This window comes from Oncorhynchus keta, chromosome 13 (genome assembly GCF_023373465.1).
Source record: "Oncorhynchus keta strain PuntledgeMale-10-30-2019 chromosome 13, Oket_V2, whole genome shotgun sequence".
Lineage (NCBI taxonomy): Eukaryota > Metazoa > Chordata > Actinopteri > Salmoniformes > Salmonidae > Oncorhynchus > Oncorhynchus keta.
The window spans coordinates 19,963,505-19,984,758 of record NC_068433.1 but is presented as its reverse complement, the minus strand read 5'-3'; the positions used below and the strand labels follow the sequence as shown (position 1 = coordinate 19,984,758).

General features: G+C 41.0%; 1 protein-coding gene across 2 annotated transcripts in view; it reads right to left on the bottom strand.

The window, feature by feature from the left end:
• The window catches only part of LOC118391988 (phospholipid-transporting ATPase ABCA1-like), a 291,273-nt gene that overhangs the window by 201,911 nt on the left and 68,108 nt on the right, over positions 1 to 21,254 (bottom strand). For both annotated transcript variants that reach the window (XM_052459513.1, XM_052459512.1), the window contains exons 12-14: positions 19,515 to 19,712; positions 11,056 to 11,261; positions 9,825 to 10,001 (exon numbers count right to left, since the gene is read on the bottom strand). In XM_052459513.1, the coding sequence (XP_052315473.1) occupies positions 9,825 to 10,001; positions 11,056 to 11,261; positions 19,515 to 19,712 (581 nt within the window). The remainder of the gene's footprint in view (positions 1 to 9,824; positions 10,002 to 11,055; positions 11,262 to 19,514; positions 19,713 to 21,254) is intronic.

Genomic DNA, 21,254 nt, shown 5'->3' with positions numbered 1-21,254 from the left:
GAAAAGGTCCACAGTGTTTGGGCCAACAATATTAATAAACTCCAATTAATCAGTCTAGATAGGAGGGACATTAGTGTTTTGACATCCGCCTGGAGTGAAATGGCAAGTGGAAAAGAACAGGGGGACTCAGGTGTGGCTGACAAATCTTATGGCAGTCACACCTAATCCAGACACAGCAGTCAAATAATTGCCTTCTAATTCCCTGTTATACTAACATGCTGCAAATGGCCATGACATTTAGAATAGGGCTCTATGATTTGAATACACATCATGCCCAGTTGTTCCTCCAAGGCACCCAACTAACTCAATTTATTGTTATTAATGTTACAAATTGCTGTTGGCTGGATAACACATTAGGGTGACGGCGAAATTACATTTAGCCCAGAGCTGTTTTATTTACTATGAGAATTTTCCAATTAAACTGCAAAAAATTGATTAGCTGATCTAAATTAAGAATAATCATTTTCTTTGTCATGTAACCGTGAATATGAATTAGGAGCCTGAAAAGGACACCATACCTTTAAGAGGCAGATAACGATGCAAAGAAATGCGTGGTGATGATGAGCAAATAAAATGCCCGTCTCATTGGAATAAATATTCTTCAATTTAGCTTAGATGCACATTAGTCCACAGACAGGGGATCAATTGAACAGATACGCCATTAAATTGCACGTGGCAAGTTCGATGACACAGAAGAGTGACATAAAGTACATTTAAGCTACCGAGCAACAGCCGAACGCAATGGTAAATCTAAGCCTAAATGCAGGTCAGCAGCGCTATAGGTTCAGGGGTGTCAGAAATATTTAGCTATTTTGACAATCACAATTATTGTCCCACTTGCTGTCGTTAGCACGAAAGCCTGGGTTTTGATGACGGAAAAAGCTGTGGGTGGGTCGAGGCGTGGCCTCTTACTTGGTGAATCAGAACATGCTCCGTGGCGAAATATGTGGTTTCTTCAAGTTGTGTATTTACTGTATTTTATTGAATTGCTTGGAATCAACTCCAATTCCAATGTTAGTTTGTTAAATGGCTTACAGAAACAAAATAACAAAATGTAGACCTATCTTTGCTAAATACGTTAATTTGAACCCATTTGCAGTCCACATTGCTATAAGTAATTTCATGGTTTCAATAGCATTCACACTGAGATAGAGGCTTGGCTTACTGTAAATTGCATTATGGCTGGGCATGGACATGCCAAACATTGTCAATAAGTAATATTAAATTCATTATTGATCAGGCCTAAAAAGAGAACAAATAATTCTAATCAAATTTTAACAAAACAAAAACTTGTTATAAATACATTTACAAGCACCATAATTTCTCCCCATGGGCATATAATATTAAAACAAAGCAGACTATGGGAGGTTTTACATACATCCAAACTTGATTTTAATGGAGGGAAATTACAATTGTAGTGCCATGCTCAATAAATTAGCATGATAGTGGAAATTGAGATAATCAACATCATGCCTGATTCGATTTGTTATTGGTATTAGTTGTCCCGCAATTAACAGGAGCAAGACTTCCAAAGAACAAAACACAATCACTTTACAAATCAAGTATCTTTAATTTAAGATCTCGTATAAAAAAACTGGTGTGCACCTCTTTAAAATAATATTTGTTTTCTCTGTATTTCTCTTTAAACAATATTGCGTTATTATATATTTAAACGGCTCTGTTCCTGTAGTGTGTACTTCTCCTTAAACAAATTGCATTACTATACACTACCAGTCAAAATAACTCATTCAAAGGTTTCTTTGTTTTGACACTTATTTTGACATCAACACTATGAAATAACACATATGGAATCATGTAGTTACCAAAAAAGTGTTGAACAAATCTAAATATATTTTAAAAATGCAGAAAAACCCTTGAATGAGTAGGTGTTCTAAAACTTTTGACCAGAAGTGTACATTTCCTGTAATGCGTTTACACCAACACCGATGTGTGTTGATCAATCTTCAGGCAAAGTTTCTCTAATTTGGGCCTCCCAGGTGGCGCAGTGGTGTAGGGCTGTGCCACCAGAGACTCTGGGTTCGCGCCCAGGCTCTGTCGCAGCCGGCCGCGACCGGGAGGTCCATGGCTTCCGGGTTGGATGCGTGCTGTGTTAAGAAGCAGTGAGGCTTGGTTGGGTTGTGTTTCGGAGGACGCATGGTTTTCGACCTTCGTCTCTCCCGAGCCCATACAGGGGTTGTAGTGATGAGACATGATAGTAACTACAATTGGATACCACGAAATTGGAGAGAAAAGAGGGTCTAAATAAAAAATAAAAAAAGTTTCTCTAATTTGCCAAGTAATCTTCTAGTTTATTACTGTGCACACTAACACACTAACTATGACTATCAGAAAACAATATACTGTATAAAAGCTCAAGGACAATCAATGTTAGCTAACAACTGGTCTCTGTTACCCCACACCAGTTTAGTTTAGTAACCAAGTGATATTGTGCTTTGACATTTGAAACCTTGCTTCTTTGTTGTCTACATTTTCAGAACTGACCTTATGATTGCGCATGGGACCAAGAGCAGGACACAGTTCTTGGTGAACCAGGCAACCCAAAAGGTACCATTATGAGTTCCTTGAGCCTTCTCCAGGATGAGGCCCTTGATGGTCATGCAGACGGTGTACATGAACGGCAGCACTAGGAACATGGGAAGCATGTTTCCAATACTCTAGATGAAGCTGGTGGGTGCAAAGGGAAGGCAAGGGAGGCAATCGAAGAGGTCAGGAAACAGCGAAGCTGGGAATATCGACAAGCCCAGGCTTTGATAAGGGAAGGCAATGCAGCCAGATGGGAGCTAATGCATTATTTATTGATAATCTGTTGTATAAGCCCCATTCCTTATGTAAAGACAGAACTCTCACAATCAGGCTTTCAGAGATGGGTTGAACGGGGCATTTTGCACCATTAACAAAAACAAAATCAATCTTCTAGCGCAATCCCGTCCTTTGTCTTCAAATCCATGCGTATCTAGAAATCAGCTTGATTTAATGTTCTAGTATTTCACACGTTGTTTAGCTCGTCTTACTTTCATAGCTAAGCATGATAATGTACTGAACAGGGAGCCTTGGCAACCATTATTATATTGTTCAAATGTCCTTTTTAGTCATTTTAATCAATTCAACACCGTTTTGGATAACACTTTTGTCTGAACACTCCTCCTTTTTCATCCGTTGAACTGACCATTGCCCCTTAGAAGAAGGCGAGAGAAAATAAGTTGTCTATGTGGTAAATGTCATTGTCCCAATGGATGACCCATTAGAATAGACACACTCTAGGGTTTTTTTTTATCAAGGGTCCAATGGGTTTATAGGTCCAGCTATATATTTTACATTGGGCTAACCTTCATAAACCTTGAGCATCAGCTCTATCCAACCAGTTAGAACCGTCCGTCACGCTCAGGATGATGGATCATTTGATGTTACAATACAATAAGATGATATTAAACAAGCTTCGTAATGTCACCAAAATGCCATGTCAATATATTGTACACCAATATAATAGTGCTTCTGTTTCTCTATTAGACAGTGAAGAAGCTATATCAAATGAACTGAGCATTTGAAAATGTGTAGATTTCACATATCAATAATGCTTACCGACCATATATACAATACCTTGGAACGCCAATGAAGCAGCAGTTTATCACTGCTAGGCAGACAGAACAAAGGGACTATGCCATAATAGGCCAAACGATATCCCACTTTCAAGCCATTGAACATGAATAGTTCATCAAAGTAAATTTCCAGGGTATTTACATTGGGCTAATTTATCCGCAAACTTTTGAGTGAGTGATTTGTTAAATGGATTTTGAAATTTGTTAAAGGCCAAATGAGTTATGGTGTACCATGTCCTCTACCTCCCAATGTAGAGACAGCTGTTGTGCCCAATGGGACTGAGAGAAAATGCAGTAATGCGAGTGCTTGAACGGGAGAGCCTGTTCTTTGAGGTCACTGCCTGTTCTCTTGTGGAATATATCACTTTCACAGGAAGCTTTGTAATCCACAAGATGCGACGACACCAATTTGAATTCAAATATTAATGTCGTCACTTTCTCAGGTCTGCTTACGAGCTTAAGTAAGTTTTAAAAACCTAAAAGATTTCATACAATGTAATCTTGCCTCAGCTAACAGTTGCATCAGATTGAATAGTAATAATTTTATTACATCGTCCTGGTTCTATCGTAACATTTCTTTAATGGGGCAATCTGGAATTGAAACAACACCAAAGTGTTAAAAAAATGTATGTACCAATCCCAGATTGCCGCTTTAATGGCGTCCAGCCTGCGACCATTAACTCCTTGTCGACTCGTCACAGACTAGTCACTCTAGAGTAGATCAGTCATGCATACCACGTTTGACATTGACAACCTTACCACCAGATGCTCCTGAATAATACATTGCTGATCGATTTGAGGGTGCTTAAGTAATACAAGTCCTACTAGGTGCATGTTACAGGGCTCGAGTTACATCGCAGCCATGACCTAATTTAAGGAGAGTCAAGAGACTTGGGGTTTTAGTAAATCAAGTGATATGGGGAGCAGAGAAGCCCCAGAGAATTGAGTAATTATGTTAAATATGTCCTCACCATATTTCTAGCAAATTTACTAGGTTGGGGGTGGTCAAATCTTCCCAAAATTAGTGGGAATGTTTCAGAGATAATTTAGACTGCCGCTGCAAACATTTATGGTGGTGAATCTTTGACATTTATCCAAAGTATCTTCTATTTAAAACTAAATGTTGTATTTACATTTTTTTTGCATGTAGGCACAAAAGGGCAATAGCATTGTTCATAACTGACTTGCCTAGTTACATAAAGGAAAACTTGATGTTGATCTGTCACTTGTATTGCAGATAATACATACATTTTCATGTTTGCATGGAGTCACAATACTCATTTCCTATGCCTGTTTTTTATACACTAATTTCAAAAGCCTCATGGGAACCTGTCCTGTGCAATACCAACGAATGTACATGTTATCGTAATTAAGTTCTGATTCAATACTATCAGGTTGGCATTGTTATACAACTATTGATATGGAACAGGCTTGAGTTACAAACAGATTCTCTGATTTCGAACTGCCATTTTGTAAGTCTTATCTCGCCCCTAAAGACCGAGCAGCACGAGCTCTTATCCTCAGCCTTCATCTCATGGTTGGCGTGTGAATTCGGCAAAAGCATTGAGCTAATACAGTTTGTTTATCTCCAATTTAAAATGTAAAAGAGGCCACTCTTGTTGAAGGACTAACAGTTCTGTATCAGTTTACCTTGTACTGTAAATAGGTACTGAAGTGGGAGAGAGAGACCATGAGGAAGGGGAGAGCGTGAACCTGGAAACAGTGGTCTCACAGGGTCAATAGGTCATTCCCTGTCAGATAATATATTATAGGAATCCGTAAGGAAAAGAAAACTCACTCTGCACAAACTGATTGAATCAATGTCATTTCAACATAATTTGTCAACATATTGTGAAGAGGAATTTACGTTTGAAATACACTGCATTTGCGGGGGAAAAAAACATATTTTAATGTAGACTGTTAATTGGAGGGTGAAATTTCAACCACAGGATTAAGTCCTCATGTTGATTCTGCTTTTAGATGGCTGAAGGCATTGTGATAACACATAGGGCATTTAGCTTTTTGTGGGTGAATATAGGAAGCAATGTTACTGATCAACGTCTCAACCAAATATTACCCAATTGTCCATTGGCGTGGTGTGCCCAGTGGGAATGTATTATTTCCTGAATAAGAGTATCCTTGAGAAAGAGTTGCAATGATTGAAGTGCAAAGCTTGATGTTAAAAGGAAAGTGCAAGGCTGGTCTTTTATAACATGGCAAATGGAACAATACATTGTAAATCAAAGAAATATTGCAAGTACTGTTCATAAAAGCATTTTTGGGCTGCCCTTTGTATCTAAAATATGCAGGTAAAGTGAAAGTGTGTTATTATCAATTTAAAGGGCATTACACAAAATACAGCTTTGATAAAGGACTTTACACACAGCTATGAGAAACTGTCAGAGGTTACATTGAACTTCAGACATATACAATTGATAACATTAATACATATATTGCATTTGCTTCGCTCTGCCTAGGTGAAGTGCACAACATTAAATTGTTAATGGGTTGTCTAAAAATTATTGGAGAATTCTCTGCTTTTTAAATTACATTTTAAAGTCAGATTAGGCTTTTTGGTATTTTTCTAAACTAAAAAGTGTTTACAGCAGATTACAAACATGAACATCTGGATGCACAATGCAGCTCTTCCCACTTTTCCCCATTTCCAGATCACAATAATTACCCTGAAAGGTCCTGTCTGTCATGCTTCCCTGCATCTTCCCTTTTTCTGCAATTCCTCTCTCAATTATTCATGAATGAAATAACAGTTTTCAAGGGTTAATAATTTACGGAAATGCCCAAATGGCTAAGCAAGCGAAAGAGTAAATGGCGGAGGGACCGGGGGGTATTGCAGTGTTTTATGGGCCCCATTCATTTTCAGTGATTATTAGTCCTATGTTTCACGGAGAGGGAACACAGGCATTAGGATATAAGTGCTTTGATTGTCTCATTTGAGCTCGTTTGCAACATTCGCTGGAAAATAATGAACAGGAAATGGATGCTTTTCACTGTGCCGTGAGGGGACCATTCTTAAAAATACAGGCCTACAGCAAAGCACAATGGATACTGTATGTGTGAGTTGCCCTCTCTCCCATAATCATCACAGGATAAAGGTAGCTCCTCTCCTTTTTTATAATGTGCACAACAACTGCAAATAACTAATACATGTTCTATTTTCTTTGATCGTGTTAGCTATATAATACCTTGTTCATGGTATAGGCTTAGTAGGCTATATATTTCATTTGTGGAAGAGACATCAGAATGTTATGTGGTTTGTGCTACCTGCCAGGAGCTATACAATGAAACAAGCTGATTATCGGCTAAGAAAATGCATGTTTTTCATGAAGATCCAATTGCTAGTCCAGATGTTGATGCCAAATCAATAAAGACATTACCAACTATGCCAATGTGCAGAAATACTAGCACTGATGCGGTCTTTATGTTTCCAAGGCAACCATGTGGAGTAACTCGCCATAATTAAAAAGAACACCACACTTCTAACCAGACCTGGGTTCAAAAAGGATTGGATATGAATACTTTGAGCTTGATTGAGGCTGACTGGAGTGTCAGGTGGGAAGGGTTGGGACTTATGCGACTAATTCAGGGGTTGCTTTGCATCGGGCTAGGTTGATAAAGCACAGATAAAGTATTTAACAGAAAGAGAATACTATTTGGTACCCAGGTCTGATATACAACTGTACCATACTAATGCTTTCCGTAGCCGATGTGAGCAAGACCTTTAAACAGGTCAACAAGACGCGGCGCCAGATGGATTACCAGCACGTGCCCTCAAAGCATGCGCGGACCAACTGACAAGTGTCTTCACCGACATTTTCAAACTCTCCCTGGCCGAGTCTGTTACACCCTCACATTTCAAACAGAACAACATAGTTCCTGTGCCCAAGAAAGCGAAGGTAACCTGCCTAAATGATTACCGCCCGTAGCACTCACGTTGGTAGCCATGAAGTACTTTGAAAGGCTGGTCATGGCTCACATCAACACCATCATGCCAGAAACCCTAGACCCTCTCCAATTCGCATGCCACCCCAACAGATACACAGATGATGCAATCTCAATCGCACTCCACCCTGCTCTTTCCCACGTGGACAAAAGGAACACCTATGTGAGAATTCTGTTCAATGACTAAAGCTCAGCGTTCAACACCATAGTGTCCACAAAGCTCATCATTAAGCTAAGGACCCTGGGACTAAACACCTCCCTCTGCAACTGGATCCTTACCACCTAACGGGCCGCCCCCCAGGTGGTAAGGGTAGGCAACAGCACATCTGCAACGCTCTCAGGTTTGGGGATCATCCCCACATCACCAACAAACTATCATGGCCCAAACACACCAAGACAGTTGTGAAGAGGGCACGACAAAGCCTATTCCCCCTCAGGAGACTGAAAAGATTTGGCATGGGTCCCCAGATCCTCTAAAAGCTGCACCGTAGAGAGCATCCTGACCGGTTGCATCACCGCCTGGTATGGCAACTGCTCGGCATCTGACTGTAAGGTGCTACACATAGTAGGTCGTACGACCAGTACATCACTGGGGCCAAGCTTCCTGACATCCAGGACCTCTATACCAGGCGGTGTCAGAGGAAGCCCCAAAAAATTGTCAAAGACTCATCATCCAAGTCATAGATGGTTCTCTCTGCTACCGCACTGCAAGCAGTACCCTTTTGCCAAATCTAGGACCAAAAGGCTCCTTAACAGCTTCTACTCCCAAGCCATAAGACTGCTGAACAACTAATCAAATGCCCACCCTGCTTGTTTTACACTCCTGCTACTCGCTGTTTATTATCTGTGCAAAGTCACTTTACAAATCACCTAGTTTAACTTGTACCCCAGCACACTGAGTCAGTACCGGTACCCCCTGTATATAGCCTCGTTATTGTTATGTACATTTCTTGTGTTACTTTTTGATTGATTAGATATTTTTTTACTTTCGTTTATTTTATACATATTTTATTAACTATATTTCTTGAACTGCACTGTTGGTTAAGGACTTGTAAGTAAGAATTTCACGGTAAGGTCTATAGCTGCTGTATTCGTCGTGTGTGACAAATACAATTTGATTCGATTTTTGATCTCTTGACTCTTGTCACTACTCCCTCTAGCCCTGGTCCTAATGCTGTATGTCTGTATCATAGTAAGGCTAATGTACATTCCAACGAAGGTTGTTATGCAATATGCTCTGATGCCGTATAGAGTATTGTTTTTTAATTAAATCAGGGACAGTGACTTCCAACGGGGGAAATATGTGTCTGTCTCCTGAAACATTGTGGCTTTGTTGCAAATGGCCCATATGTCTCCGGTCAAAAGTAGTGCACTATATAGGGAATAGGGTGGCATTTGGGACCTACTTTGTTGCACTAGTGGACTTTGATCTCCTTTGAAATGATCTGTCCCCCGATGACATCATTGAGCTCTGAGTATATTATTGGAAATGATAAAGCCGTGTAGATTGGAGTAATTTCCCTGCCTCCGAGGAAATCTTAACTGCCTAAGATTGAGCGCTATAGTGCAGTCTATCTCCCTTGGCGAAATACACCTATCCATTGTGCTTTAGAACAGTAACGCTGATGAATACCTGATTCACACAGAATACAATGGTCCCTATCAATCTCTACATATGATGGACTTTGTGTGTGGTTTCATGAGGGAATTGGGTAGTTTCTTAAGGAGGAAATGTGATATTGAATGAAAGGGAGGGAACATAAGAATGTAGCCTGAATAATTTAAAGATACATCAAGCATTCAGGTCTCCAATGCTCAGGACATGGTCTGCATGTGGTCGGACTAAATCAATAGCTAAGTTTTATTTAGCTCTGTCTTGTTGTATCTCCATCTTGCAACAAATGTGTTTTTCCCCAGCTTTGACACAATTCATAATTAAAAAACTCATGAAGGGCATCAAACTTTCAAGTTTGAATTTGAATATTAACACTTCTCTCCTCTCTCTCTCTACCTCCCAGAGTTGTGGATGCAACAGACAGCAGTATCCAGGGACGGAAGACAACATGAGAGAGAGCTTCGGAAGAGTTTCCACAGGGAAATTTGTGCGGGCTAAGTGACAGATAAGCCCATTACTCTAGCCTGTGGTAGCGGTGAGTGGCAAGTCCCCAAGTGAGTAGATTTTTATTGCGGTAATGCCTTCTTGCCTCTCTGATCACGGGACAGACCGATAACAGCTTTTGTACTCACACATCGTCCACATAGCAGGGATATGGCATTTGCTGGGCAAACACGCCGAGCGGCTGGGATTTGTTTGTGTGTGCCCGTATTATGCCATGGTCCATCATGTCCTGCAGATAGGCGAAGCCTCCCCATATATAGCGCAGGTCGTTAAAGGAGTTGCTACGGGCCCCAGGAGTCCATCCCCTTTAAATTGAAAGGACACACATAACACAACGATCATTGTCTAAGGCTGTTTACACAGGGAACCCAATTTTGACATTTTTGACCAATCAAATCAGCTCTGAACAAGAGCTGATGTGAAACTATCTGATGTAATTGGTCAAAAGACCAATTAGTGGAAAAATGATCAGAATTGGGCTTCCGTGTAAATGCAGCCTAAGAGAAAGCTGGGTTTGGAAACATCATGGATGAAACAGACAAACGTTACACTAATATTTATGTCATGGGTTATGACCTTTGTCCCATGAGTAACATGGAATCATAATTTTTTGGGCACTGCATGCTTATTATATATCGCCTGAGACATAGGACAGAAACTATGCAATAAAATGTCTGTTTTGCTTCAGATACTACTACAATTGTCTGGTAAAAGTTGACATGTCAGTTGAAAGAATTGGCTAAGCAACATGAGGGCCTGTATCCATAATGTGTCTCAGCAACATCACAGCCTGTATTCATAATGTGTTTTAGCAACATCAGGGCCTGTATTCATAATGTCTCAGGACCATCAGGGCCTGTATTGATAATGTGTCTCAGCAACATCAGGGCCTGTATTCAAAACGTGTCTCAGAGTAGGAGCGCTGCTCTACACTCTTAGAAAAAAGGGTTTCAAAAGGGTTATTCGGCTGTTGCCATAGGAGAACCATTTTGGTTCTAGGTAAAAACCCATTTTTGTTTCCAGGTATAACCATTTTGGGTTCCATGTAGAATCCTCTGTGGAAAGGGTTTTATATGAAACCCAAAAGGGTTCTACTTGGAACTAACAAGGGTTATTCAAAGGGTTATCCTATGGAGACAGCTGAAGAACCCTTTTAGGTTCTAGACAGCACCTTTTTTCAAAGAGTGTAGCATCAATTTAGCCTTTAGATCCTATTGAATTACATTCCATGGACACGGGGGACCTGATCCTGGATCAGCACTCCTCTAAGACGCTTTATGAATACGGGCCATGTTGTCCAATGTTTTCTCATTAGCACTAAAACATGGTGAGGGCGCAGAGGCTGTGCATTGGGCCTACCTTTCTTTGATCTTATTCGTACGCTCCCCCTTATCAATGTCCATGCGGATCTTGTACTTGACGTAAGGAGGGGGGTGGCTGGCGGCAGGGTTGAGGTCTTCGAAAACGATACCAGCCCAGTACCTATTGCTCTCTAGTAGCTCCAAGGCTCTAGTCATGAGATGTCTCTCACTGTCGGCAGCCTCAAACTTATCCAGGTTCAAGCACTGTAACATGAAAAGACAAGAAAGAGAGAAAATAAGTGTAATTCTTTACAAACTGCTAGGGGTCTTACTAAAACAAGAATATGATGTTAATATAAGATTAGAGATGAGATATCAGGATACTGGGAATTTCACTTTGGAAACACCATTTCTTAAAAGTTCCCAAACAATGGCGAAGGTGCATAAAGATGGAGGAATTCAGATATCACATCATTGTTTTTAGAGCTCACCCTTGTTCTTAAACTACAGCATGCACCATTGTTCAATGTGCCAGTAAATTAGCACAATCTACTTCTTAGTTTTTATTTTTTTGGGGGTGGTGATCATGTATACTGTGTTAATGCCGATACAAAAAAAAGAGTAACGGAAAGCAAATGTAAGATACAGCGAACTGAACAAACAGGCATCTTTATCCACCTTGGCCATTCCAGCCCTGCATGTTTCGTAGATATTACACAGAAAGAACATGTCCAAAACTACTATACCCACTCTCGGCATCTACCATCTTGCCAACAACACTGAAAGCTGGAGACTTCAAGGCCATTGATGCCAGTTGTAATGTCAAAGACATGATGAAACTTCTTTGCACTCAATGGAGTCCCATTACCTTTAGAAAGCAATCTCAAATCGACCGCTGTTGGGGAGTAGAGAAATGAATATCTAAATGAATGAATATCTTGGTAGTGTTTTCAGTAGTTAATTTCTTTTTTTTTGTTGCCATATAGCGGTGTAGCTACTAACGCCATATAGCGGTGTAGCTAACTACTGGAACTACACACACATTTTTGGGCTAATATAAAATAAAATGCGGGTGAAGTAGGTAAGAATTCCCTTTCTTTTTCGGTATCAGACCAAATTCTCACTTGAAACATGTTTTTTTGTATTTAATAGGCTACATTACACATTCTGTTAACACCTGACTCCTGTTAACATCTGAAATCTGACTCCTGTTAACATCTGACTTTGTTAACATCTGACTTTGTTAACATCTGATTCCTGTTAACATCTGACATCTGATTCCTGTTAACATCTGACATCAGACTCCTGTTAACATCTGACATCTGACTCCTGTTAACATCTGACTTTGTTAACATCTGACTCCTGTTAACATCTGACATCTGACTCCTGTTAACATCTGACTTTGTTAACATCTGACTTTGTTAACATCTGATTCCTGTTAACATCTGACATCTGATTCCTGTTAACATCTGACATCAGACTCCTGTTAACATCTGACATCTGACTCCTGTTAACATCTGACTTTGTTAACATCTGATTCCTGTTAACATCTGACATCTGACTCCTGTTAACATCTGACTTTGTTAACATCTGACTCCTGTTAACATCTGACATCTGACTCCTGTTAGCATCTGACTTTGTTAACATCTGATTCCTGTTAACATCTGACATCTGACTCCTGTTAACATCTGACTTTGTTAACATCTGACTCCTGTTAACATCTGACATCTGACTCCTGTTAACATCTGACTTTGTTAACAACTGATTCCTGTTAACATCTGACTTTGTTAACATCTGGTTCCTGTTAACATCTGACATCTGACCCCTGTTAACATCTGACTCCTGTTAACATCTGCCCCCTGTTAACATCTTCCCCCTGTTAACATCTGCCCCCTGTTAACATCTGACTCTAGTGTGATGTGTTCTTGCAATTTGCAGTCTGACATTTCAGATTCAGATATGATCATTTTCAGTATCTTGGATGTAGTGAACTACTTTTTCAAAGTAGCTTTAGTTAAGTAAACTATTATTTTATTAAGAGTAGCTTAACTTCTGTGACGTAATTGGTTGTTTGGTCAACTATAATTTCAGAGTAGCTTCCCAACACTGCAATCGATACTCACCTCACTTCAACTCACCAATATGTATCTGCTTTCAGAGCAACAATACTCAACTACATCCAACATCAGAGTACCTCTACCTTGGGTAGATTGTTGTAAATAATGTTTAAAATGACATGATTTGTCATTCTGATCAATGCTCTCAGGGTAGACTGCTAACTTATTGTAAACCTGATTTGAGTGTGTAGATCTCAAGTTCGAGTCTCTGCATATAAAGGTTGGCTCTTCCGCACTACCATACACAATATTTTGTATCCTACACAGACAGTAAGGTTTAGATTTAAACATGATCGTATCATATTGGCATAAATGCTCGTCACAATTTTTTTGCAACATTTATAGTGTAGCCTTTCTACAATACCACTCTCCAAAAAATAAGCGATGTGCAGAAACTATAAGACCTGCCTGAGAAATAACATGTTTGGGTACTGACACTGAAAACAATACACTGGACAACAGCGAAGTTACAAATGATGTGGAGGTACCAAGGGATATGTTTTGGGCTACGGCTGAGACATACTCATGAGGTACAGGCTTGGTAGTTAGCTGGAACTCACCATGTCCTTCTTTAATGAGCTATAGCCATCAGGGGAGTGAGTCTGTCTTGACAGCTGTCCACACACACACACACACATCTTCTCCACCCTTGTGACACTTTCTCTCAGTTAAGAAGGTCCTATACGATGCTATATTATATTCACAGACAGCATACGATGTACATGTTTTTATTCAGTTATTAACAGAACGGCCAAATTCAGCATGTCACATTTTTGGCTGTTAGTTATAGAGTACATTATATGATTCTTGGGCAGTTTGTCCTGAATGTAGGGAAAGTTTATTTGTGTACTCACAATGCATTATAAAGGGCTATATATTGTGACATACCTGAAATGTATTAACCATGAGCCAGTTTACATACTTGGAGGCTCCTCAGAAGACCAAGGGGAGGACCATCCTCCTCAGTGAATTTCATAAAAATAAAAATTTTAAAACGTTGAAAACAGTTTTCCTTTTTAGATAAAACTATACTACATATATTTCCATGTCACCAAATAATTGATTAAAACACACTGTTCTGCCTCCCGAGTGGCACAGTGGTCTAAGCCTCTGCATCGCGGTGCTGGCTGTGCCACTAGAGATCCTGGTCCAAGTCCAGGCTCTGTCGCAGCCGGGCCGCGAGTGGGAGACTCATGGGGTGGCGTACAATTGGCCCAGCATCATCTGGGTTAGGGGAGGGTTTGGCCGGGAGGGATGTTCTTGTCCCATCTCGCACTAGCAACTCCTGTGGCGGGCCGGGAGCAATGCACGCTGACACAGTCGCCAGGTGCAGTGTTTCCTCCGACACATTGGTGCGGCTAGCTTTCAGGTTAAGTGGGCATTATGTCAAGAAGCAGTGCGGCTTGGCTGGGTTGTGTTCAGAGAACGCACGGCTCTTGACCTTCACCTCTCCCGAGTCCGTATGGGAGTTGCGGCAATGGGACAAGACTGTAACTACCAATTATATACCACAGAATTGGGGAGAAGAGAGGGCAAAAAAAACACACTGTTTTGCAATGAAGTTCTGCAGTAGCCTCAACAGCACTCTGTAGGGTAGCACCATGGTGTAGCTGGAGGACAACTAGCTTCCGTCCTCCTCTTGGTACACTGACTTCAATACAAAACCTGGAAGACTATTGGTTCTCATCCCCAGACAGTGAGACATGGACTGTCTGTTCATGTGTCTCTGTCTGTCATCAAATTTCTCTCTACCTGTGTGCACCTACGTTGTAAACTGTCATTCATAGGCTAGGTTGTAGCAACCTCATGAAAAGGTATAGCGTCAATTCGAGTATTTCATATTCAAACATTTAAATTGAACAACAATTCCATGTGAATCCGATAACTCTGATGTGTAGACTTTCCACTGTAGAGTTTATGTCATCTTATCATTGATGAGAATGTCTCAGATGACAACCGAACTGACATTATATTCATTAAGTACCACCGCATATGTTCAATTGATCGGATTGCCAGAATATAGTTAATTTCCCCCCACCTTCTGATGTTCCCAGAATCTCTATGTTAACCAAGGGTTTTGCAAATGTAACCTCAGTAGGGTAGAGAGAGGAAAAAGGGGGGAGGAGGTATGTATGACTGTCATAAACCTACACCCCAGGCCAACGTCATGACAGCTGTAATAGAAATAAGTCCATGTTCATGAACAAAAAAAATTGTCCTCCTCATCATGACCACCACTGGTTTACATACTATGACCAACCATGTGGCAGCATCTCTTAAACAAATACATATTTTTAAAACTCTTCCCATATTTCACTTAGTTCATAATCTCCATGACAACATATCACAATAACACTTAGTCAAACACCAACTGCATTAAACACTTTTTAATCTGTAGTGGTCCAGTGAGGAAAGGCTAAGCAGTCATTCAGCACAAGCCCACTGTCCTAAGTCGACCCATCAAAATTCTATTAGCTAAATGGTACAGGCCTCAGATCAGCTTAAAACTGCCCCAATCCTAACTTTAACCGTTAGCGGGGAAAATGCTAAACTGATCCAAGATCACCGTCTAGAGGCAACTTCACACTACTCCATCCTATTACGAGAAACAGGAAGTATGTTAAACACCGTCATCCTTTTACCCAACCACTTGACATGATGGTGCCAAGCCTGAGTCGTTGCCATGTTTGGACTTCGATCCCAGCTAAGGAACTAACCTACTGACAGTGCTACCACCCTCAAGCTCTCGCTGTCCTACATTAGACCCAGGATGCGTCCCTGAAGGCACCTTATGGGCTCTGGTCAAAAGTAGTGCACTATGAAGGGAATAGGGTGCCATTTGGGGTGTAGAACCACTTCCAGATATGGAAGGACGTTGGGTAGGGAGTAGCAGCAAATACAGTGATTGTAGAGGATGTAGAGGCCACGCGAGGGCTGCTAACTGACAGCTGCGGGATGAGATGAGCATGCCTCTCATATGGCCCACCATCATATGATAATCATGTGTTTATACTTTATACTGTATGTGTGTTTTCCCCCAGATGCCAGCATATTTTGATGGGTAGGACTAGCTGCCTGCTTCCATGGTGATAACGCAGAGTATAAATCAGTTAAATTCATCTATGGCTCACTTTAGGAAGTAGCTTGTAGGCACCCAGTCAACATCTTTAACGACCATCATGACGATATCATCAATGATTAGCTACATTGTTGTTTCAAGTTTATTAACACAATTAATAGTGGAATAATCCATCTTGTGGCTGTAATGCGTGGATCCAATTTGGTGTTTCGTTTTCAAAAAGTGTAAAATGAATTCAACAAATGTAAAAAAGCATCAATGTTGTATTACTAGTAATATGACTTATTCGGTTCAAAGGACCTGAAAGATAAAAAATGTTAATTTAATGTTCAATCTTGCCATGTTTTCTCAACTTGACATGTATTGACTACATGAACTCATGAATTAATACACTGATAAAAAATGCTAAAGCAGGAGAGAAATTCAAACATTCTTTAGTTGTGCAAATGGGAGAGTGAGATGAAAGGGAGAGAGGAAGAATATGAGAGAGAGAGAAAGAGGAAGAACGGGAGAGAGAATAGAAGAAAGAGAGAGAGCGAATGGAAGAAAGGGAGAGAGAGAGAGAGAGAGGAAGGAAGAATGAGAGAGAGGAAGAACGAGAGAGAGAGAGAGAACGAGAGAACGAGAGAGAGAACGAGAGAGAATTTTTATTCCCCTGTTGTGTCACACTGCCCACAAAATGGAAACTGAGCTATACTTCCTAACCTCCTGCCAAATGTATGACCATATTAGAGACACATATTTCCTTCAGATTACACAGACTCACAAATAATTTGAAAACAAATCCAACTCCCATATCTATTGGGTGAAATACAGTGTGCAATCACAGCAGCAAGATTTGTGACCTGTTGCCGCACGAAAAGAGCAACCAATGAAGAACAAACACCATTGCAAATCCCTTTTGTACTTTAACTATTTGCACATCTTTACAACGCTGTACATAGACATAATATGACATTTTAAATGTCTTCTTTTGGAAATGTTTTGAGTGTAATGTTTACTTTTAGTTTCTGATTGTTTATTCCACTTTTGTTTATTATCTATTTCACTTGCTTTTGGCAATGTCAACATATGTTTCCCATGCCAATAAAGCTCCTTGAAGAGAGAGAGAGAGAGAGAGAGAGCGAGAGAGAGATAGAGAGAGAGAGAGAGAGAGAGAGAGAGAGAGAGAGAAAGGGAGCACATTTAAAATGTTCTCCCCCCATCTACGCTCAGCATGCATTGAGTCTATGTGACAGGGAACAGGTAAATGATGCGAGTAAACATCTTCATCCCGGCATCCATTTTGAGATATGGATTCTTCACCAGATTCTTATCGGCAGACTCAGTAGCCTCGGTTTTTCGGATAACTGCCTTGCCTGGTTCACCAATTACTTTGCAAACAGAGTTCAGTGTGTCAAATCGGAGGGCATGCTGTCCGGTCCTCTGGCAGCCACAGGGTTCAATTCTCGGGCCGACTCTTTTCTCTGTATATATCAATGATGTTGGTCTTGCTGCGGGCGATTCCCTGATCCACCTCTACGCAGACGACACCATACTATATACTTTCGGCCCGTCATTGGACACTGTGCTATCTAACCTCCAAACGAGCTTCAATGCCATACAACACTCCTTCCGTGGCCTCCAACTGCTCTTAAACGCTAGTAAAACCAAATGCATGCTTTTCAACCGATCGCTGCCTGCACCCGCATATTCCGACCTTGAATATGTGGACACCTATAAGTACCTAGGTGTCTGGCTAGACTGCAAACTCTCCTTCCAGACCCATATCAAACATCTCCAATCGAAAATCAAATCAAGAGTCGGCTTTCTATTCTGCAACAAAGCCTCCTTCACTCACGCTGCCAAGCTTACCCTAGTAAAACTGACTATCCTACCGATCCTCGACTTCGGCGATGTCATCTACAAAATCGCTTCCAACACTCTACTCAGCAAACTGGATGCAGTTTATCACAGTGCCATCCGTTTTGTCACTAAAGCACCTTATACTACCCACCACTGCGACTTGTATGCTCTAGTCGGCTGGCCCTCGCTACATATTCGTCGCCAGACCCACTGGCTCCACGTCATCTATAAGGCCATGCTAGGTAAAGCTCCGCCTTATCTCAGTTCACTGGTCACGATGGCAACACCCATCCGTAGCACGCGCTCCAGCAGGTGTATCTCACTGATCATCCCTAAAGCCAACACCTCATTCGGCCGCCTTTCGTTCCAGTACTCTGCTGCCTGTGACTGGAACGAATTGCAAAAATCGCTGAAGTTGGAGACTTTTATCTCCCGCACCGACTTCAAACATCAGCTATCTGAGCAGCTAACCGATCGCTGCAGCTGTACATAATCTATTGGTAAATAGCCCACCCATTTTCACCTACCTCATCTCCACAGTTTTTATTTATTTACTTTTCTGCTCTTTTGCACACCAATATCTCTACCTGTACATGATCATCTGATCATTTATCACTCCAGTGTTAATCTGCAATATTGTAATTATTCACCTACCTCCTCATGCCTTTTGCACACATTGTATATAGACTCCCCTTTTTTTCTACTGTGTTATTGACTTGTTAATTGTTTACTCCATGTGTAACTCTGTGTTGTCTGTTCACACGGCTATGCTTTATCTTGGCCAGGTCGCAGTTGCAAATGAGAACTTGTTCTCAACTAGCCTACCTGGTTAAATAAAGGTGAAATAAATCAAATAAAATAAAAATATGGAATGCCATCAGGACTAAAAATGGATTGCATTACTTTGGAATTCATTTGTCACATGTGGCTGAACCCCAGGAGGCTAAGATGTCATCTCCCAGGTATTAGCAATAAGGAAGAGGATAAGGGCATTTGAGATATGTCTGTAGTCTACTCGTGGGGCCACATAGCATCGGAGAATGTAGTGTATCGCTGCAAACCAACTTACAGATCAATATGTCAATGTCCGCCCAACTGCCTGCACGTCCTCATGTGTGGAGATGTGCACCGTTTGTTTTCTGCTGTTACGGTAGCAGAAATGTGTGTCCTTGGATGCTTATAACGATCTTTCTTTTTTTATTACCACAGCAGTTGGCTGTTGTAAGGCGTTTTTCTGAACGCTGTCAAGGTCAATTGATATGGACTTTTGTAAACACTGAAACAATTGGCAACCTTGCTTCGTATTCACACAATCAAATTACATACTGTGAAAGTACACAGTGTTGAAAGTTGTAGCCCATATCATGGAGCTAGGGCGCATAGACAAACACATTACAAAATGTCAGTGTATTTTGTAGTGGGGGGAAAGGTATCAAATCTCCTTTTTGACAATGTGAAGCAAAATAATGAACATACCCCAATGAACTTCTTCAGGAGATCCAGGATTTGGCTTGTGGTGTTGAACGCGTTGCGCCAGTCATTCGGCGGCATGCCCGTGGGGCGACCCTCGGGGGGCCCATTGTACAGGAAGTTGGCGAGCAGTTCTGCCGTCCATCTTGTGCCTTTGAGCCGTTGGTTGAGCAAGGCTACAAACACAGGGTTATCCAGCAGGGCCTGGTTTGGCAACAAGAGGAGAGGGTTTGTGTGGGTAATTTACACTCATCAGATTATAAAACAATTAATGCACTGAGAAATGAATGCAGTGGAAGCTAATTGTGGACCTGCACAATCCCAAGACATCCCACCTACAGGACTTTGCTTTTTTCTCTATGAGAGAATTAATTAGAAACATTAAGCTAGATGGCACTGTTGTACTGCAGGCTTGGGAATTTACAACCACTTTTTTCATGACCATGGAGGTCCATGATGCAGGCACACACACCTGCACATACGCAGATGCACTTGTTTACACACACACACTCACACTGCGATTCATGTGACTGTCTCCCTTCTCCCCATCCTCCCCTCTTCCCCCAGCCCTCACCCCAGTGCGGTAAGAACCAGCTGTGCGTTAACTCTTCACTGTCAGCTTGGCTTGAGCCTCGTGCCATGATTTCGCTCGGCACTCAAAGAGTTAACGAAGAGATGTGCTAATCTAGATGCAAACGACCTTGCTGTTACAGCCCTATTTGTGCTGTTTAAAAAAAGCTAACGGCCGCCTATTCCTCTGGTGTAGAACACTGGGGCGTCCTTACATAAAAGCTTCCTACGCAGGTACTGTACGTTCCCTGGTACAGGTTTGGTTAAAACACTTTGGGCCTGCGTCCAAAATTGCACCCTATTCCTTATATAGGGCACTTCTTTTGATTAGATCCCTATGGGCCCAGATTAAAGTTGTGCACTATAAAGGGGATAGGATGCAGACTTTCCGTCTGTCTGGGACTGCTCCACTCAGTGTGCTTTGTACGGTACATACAGTATGCTGGCAACCATGAAATTGCAACAGTGTAATAACACGATAATTGCAGTGTTGTATTGTATAACTTCATAAATTGAACATGGTCTGCTCATAATGTAGTGTGCATAATTTGAAGTCAAAACATGCTGGAAACGCACACATACACACGCCTCAAACATATTCTGAGCAATGTGTTCAGTGGCATTTCTAAGTCAACACTTCGGGAATGACATTCCGTTTAGCATGGGGTCAAAGTGTCAAATGATGTCATCTCCATGTTTCTCCTGACCTTTTCGAAAAATCAGTTCAACCATTCTGTGTCAGTGAGAATGGAATACTTAATTTAGGTTTGAAGAGGTACATCTGTAACATGCAGAGAGATGTATTGGAAACAATGCAGTGTCTTTATTTTAGAGTAAATAATATTTGTAAAGGGTCACTGAAATTCAATTGTTTAAACATGGCATATATGTTCTACTACTCTTAACGTTCAGTGGCATTTGGACCAGATTGTTGCATATATGCCATTTAACCTTGGCGTCCACGTGTCAAATGTCATTATCTGACATGAGAAGGTCTTCGAACGAAAACAGCCAAAGAAAACTCAAACTAGCCCTCCTTAGCATTTTCTAATAATAATTTCTGCTTGACATTTTGCAAGATGGTCACTGGTTTGGCGTCTACTAAATGGCAACTGTTAATAATCAGTTGCTATTTTACTGTAATGTAATGTTGAATTGATGTTGTAAACCTATAGT